The following is a 4,578-nucleotide window of genomic DNA, read 5'->3' as shown; positions in this document are numbered from 1 at the left end:
AAAGAAAATTGAAGTGTTACTGGCTGTAGTGGACTGTATGATAAAATAAAATAAAAGTTCTCGGAGATACTACCGCCTTTATTGCTCTCAATATACTGGACATCAAATATGTTTAACATTGACTATTTATATTTCGCCGCGACCTAAATAAATGCTGCCTCGTGCCATGATTTTATTTTGCTATTGTTAATTCAAAGACACCGCGTCCTTCGTAGCACGCTGCCAAAGGAACATCAAAGGATGACGCCCTTTCTGGTATGAAAAACTCTTCAATCATGCCACATATCGCTCCGACGCAACAGTAACTGCGCGCCCTCTGCCATCCTCAAAGAAGTAAGGCCTTAGGATACCATGGGCTGACATAGCAGCCCAAACAGTCACTTTCGGACTATGTAAGGGTTTCTGATGCTTAAGTTTTGGATTGATGGGGCTCCATTAGCGGCAATTTTGTTTACTAACATGCCCGTTAAGATGGAAATGAGCCCCGTTAGAGAACATTATGTTATTGAAGGAAGTAAACCGATTCAACATTATAATCGCATAATTTGGTCTTTGAATACCGCCAGTTTCCTTTAATTTTTAAACCATCTGAATTTTGTAAGGGTGCTTATGTAAATCTTTCTTCAAAATCCGTTGTAACGATTTCCTGGATACGTTTAATGCTCTGGCGCGCTTACGAGTTGACTGTGTCGGATTTTCGCGAATAGACTGTGTCTATGTTTTGTTCCGTACGTGACGTCCTGGGACGACCCAACCGCGGTTTATCTAACGTCGAACCGGTCTCCTCGAACTTAGCAACCCAGTTCCTAATCGTTTGAAGAGTTGGATTGTCGTCAAAGTTGTGTAAACCTTTGTGTTCTCGAAATTTACGCCGCGCAACGTTTTAAAACGCACGGTTCGCTCCGGTAAAACGCTCCATTGCGACTAAATTCCCAGAAACCGAAGTTACTCCCCCGGCTTCCCCTGCACCGCTCACGCGCGCCCTGTTCGTTTTATTCAAATTTTACTTTTCAAAGGACTTATGGGCCACCCTGTATTCAACAGCAGTAGCAAAAATGCTATTACTGTGGGGAGGAAGGGTTATTTGATTAAATATCACATTTCTAGACACCAACATAGCACAACCAGCTTAACCATCTGTCCCGTCCCGTAAACATGAGAACCCCGGGATCCTAAAGTTGGATCCTGGCTTAAGCCATATCTCTTGGACAGCAAAGATAGAAGGTTTATATTTATTAATAAGAGTGTTAATATCATTCCATAATACCACTGTTGGGCATAGGCCTTTCCCATTACCTTCCACAGATTGCGGTCCTCCGCCTCCCGCATCCAACGACTTCCCACCATGCGCACTAAGTCGTCGGTCCACCTGGGTGGAGGACGCCCTACGCGGCCTCCATTCGAGGACTTTCCTCCACCACCTGGCGTCGCTGGCCCGACATATGTGACCGGCCCATTGCCACTTCAGCCTACTGATTTTAAGAGCTATGTCGTTAACTTTGGTTCTCCGTCGAATTTCTTCGTTCCGGATTTTATCCCGTAGAGAAACTCCGAGCATAGCTTTCTCCATCGCCCGCTGTGTGACTTTTGGAATGAAACGAAACGAAATTTCCCAAATATCGCCCAGCCCAGTCGTATGCGTCTCTCGATCTCCGTATTGAAGTTACCCCGATCAAGCTGGATGATGTACTCACCGTTGACATTGATTCCGCACATTTTTCAGTCCAGCTTCTTAAAGACATCTTCAAGTGCAGCGGTGAACAGTTTCGGAGATATGACATCTCCCTGTCGGACTCCCCGCTGCAACTTGATGGGTCTTGACTGGCTGTCCTAAATTTGCACAGTCATCGTCGCGGCGTCGTACAGACATCTCAGCATCTCGATATAGTGATATTCGACCTGGATATGAGTGCGAATTGGATATGGTATGTGGAAGAGGTGAGGATTGGGGATGTTTTGGAAAGATTGAGTGGAAAAAGGCGGGGAGACGAGCGAGAAACATCTGCAAAAGATTTTCTGACTCGTGGAAACCTAGTTAAAGCTTCATTGTATGAAATATTCTCTTGAGACATAACCAATTTGATGCATTTTTGTCTGGAATGTTCAGGGCAGGATGAATCAATAGCTTTATGATTACCAGAGCAAAACAAACAGGTAGGTATAGGGGATACACTATTACATTCGCTACCAGAGTGAGGTTTCCCACAAATGAAACAACGTGCTTTTGAGCAGCATTGAGTAGCCACATGGCCAAATCTACAGCAATTATTACATTGTATGGTTGGTAAGATATAAGTTTGGACTGGGAGGGAAGTGTATAAACAGTAAAACCTGTCTGGGAGTTTTTTTCCTATAAATGTGAGAACAGCTGTAGGAGTCGGGACCAGATAGGGGTATTATTTTCAGTCGACTTTTTGTTGAGCCACCTGGCTCTGATAACTTGACCAAAGCCTTCAGGGACTTCGATGGAAGGGTCTTAATCTTCAAGTGCCCATTCTACTGGTACATCTCTCACAATACCCATGCGGGTCACATTATACGATGGGATAATGGCATTGTATTTAGCTGCGACAAGAGCTGGGTTTACTCATAAAAGAGGTTTAGGCTAAGCGCCATCTGCGCTCGGACACCTCAAGCCCGGTGAATCTGTAAATGCCTCTTCAAGGCAAACTGTGACAACACAGTCACAAAAAAAAAAGAGCTGGGTGGTCAAGAAAAGAATTTGCGGCAAGTGCAGTTTTAAATTCGACCGAAACTCTGTTCGGCCGATGCGTTTAAGTCACCTCCTTGATTTCATTGTGGTGTAAAAAGTGACCAAACTTAATTGGACGAATAGTTTTGACTAAACTATTAGCTGCGAAAACACATAGCAACCAACCACAGCCGCAACAACAAAATTCAACTATGCTAGTGAAGTTTGATCCTGACGATAGGGAATCTGACATTGAAGGTTGGTGTAGAATTACCGACATCATAGTGACTAACCGAAACCTGTGCGGAACTGAGTTATTACTGGCCTTAATCAACGCATTGAAGGGACGCGCGGCATCTTGCCTGACCAGGTTGAAAAGCTCAGAAATAGAATGGCCACGCGTCAAGGAATTGCTGCTCGCACGATTCGGAAAACCCATGCTCATGCAAGACTATTTTGACAACGTAATAAAATTCGAAATCGGATCCCAAGAGACCGCCTCCGAAGCGGCTATGCGTATGTGGAGTTTGGTGGAACGTATACCGAAAGTGGAAATGATGAAAGAGGTTATCACTGGTTTCGTTATATCAGTACTCAGCCAAAAGAGCTCGTTAATACGTAGAGAGCTTAACTCATACACCATCGCAACGAGAGCTCAACTGTACCGTGCACTTAGTGGAATGTCGCTAAAAAGACGCCACGGGGAAAACGAAGAACAACCTCCCAACGTAAAGAAATCGCGTACAACTGATGATTCAAAATTTAGCGGAACCTGTCACTACTGCGGACACCGTGGACACAAATTCGAAGAATGTCGCAAGCGTCGAGACAGTGTTACGGTAACAAGGATAGTGGATCGAGATAAATCAGTGACATGTTTCGCATGTCAAAAACCGGGACATATCAGCACGGCTTGCCCCAACATCAAAACAGATAAAGAATACGTAGTTAAGAAGGGTGTGAATGTCTGCGAACGGAAGCTGGCGAAAGGTACGATGGCCACATCAACCAGTAAGTCCTTTCTATTTCTATTCGACAGTTGTTCGGCATGTTCATTAATAAAAAAATAACCTAGCTGCTCAACTTCCGGGTACTGTTCGCAACAGTACCATTTTCTTGACAGATATAGGTGGCAAAGACGTAATATGTTCAACTCAAATCAGCGGTCTTGTTCACATTCATGATATCCCACTTCTGATAAAGTCTTTCGACTATCATCAGACATTTTGGGGTCTATTCTAATATCTTCGAGTAGGCGTAGTGTATGGGTAGTTTAATGAAGCGATAGTTTTAATAATCAGGATGCTTATAATCGGTAGTACTACAAATTACACTTTACTTTAACACTGATATATAGTTACGAAACAATTTCTAACTAATTGGAGGAATAACGTCCATTGAACACGTGGTCGCGCGCGCACCGTGTGAACGTGAACCGCATTCGATTCGTACTGTCACTTTTATAAGATGGCCGCCGTTCCAGTGCTCGATGTTCGTTATGGAAATGGACTGCGCCGACATACTTATGAATAACACAACACACTTATGTAAATACACAAAACCATTAATTTTTCTCAGATATTATAACTCAACTGCAACCGAGCGTCAGCGCTGTCAAACGTCACGTTTTATTTTAAGTTCAACAAATCCGACATATGACAATGCAATGACCGTTCATCTTCTAACATCCCAACAAAATTTAAATGTTTGTGATTGTCATATTTTAGGTATACAGTTTCAGATAATTAAAAAAAAAATCTTTGGATCACTCGTAAACTCACGAAACTTTTCAATAAGCAGAGTATTGTTTCCATTCAATAAACAGTAATCAATAATTTCAGTAATCAATAAACATGAAGGATAAGTTACTTAAGTCAAGAATATTC

At 42.9% G+C, this 4,578-nt stretch overlaps 1 protein-coding gene across 1 annotated transcript; it reads left to right on the top strand.

The window, feature by feature from the left end:
- The first annotated feature begins 1,904 nt into the window (after positions 1-1,904).
- On the top strand, positions 1,905-4,074 carry LOC106105878. The gene has a single exon (XM_013286334.1). It carries the CDS (start codon positions 2,905-2,907, stop codon positions 3,760-3,762), a length of 858 nt encoding a protein of 285 aa, XP_013141788.1. The 5' UTR covers positions 1,905-2,904; the 3' UTR covers positions 3,763-4,074.
- Positions 4,075-4,578: the final 504 nt, after the last annotated feature.

This window comes from Papilio polytes, unplaced genomic scaffold (assembly GCF_000836215.1).
Source record: "Papilio polytes unplaced genomic scaffold, Ppol_1.0 DF822622.1, whole genome shotgun sequence".
NCBI classification, from domain to species: Eukaryota; Metazoa; Arthropoda; class Insecta; order Lepidoptera; family Papilionidae; genus Papilio; species Papilio polytes.
Note: the sequence above shows the minus strand (reverse complement) of the source record. Positions and strands in the feature narration are given on the sequence as shown.

Excerpts from the sequence above, each read along its gene's own strand:
- LOC106105878 (XM_013286334.1), top strand. The coding sequence starts at position 2,905 with ATGCTAGTGAAGTTTGATCCTGACGATAGGGAATCTGACATTGAAGGT.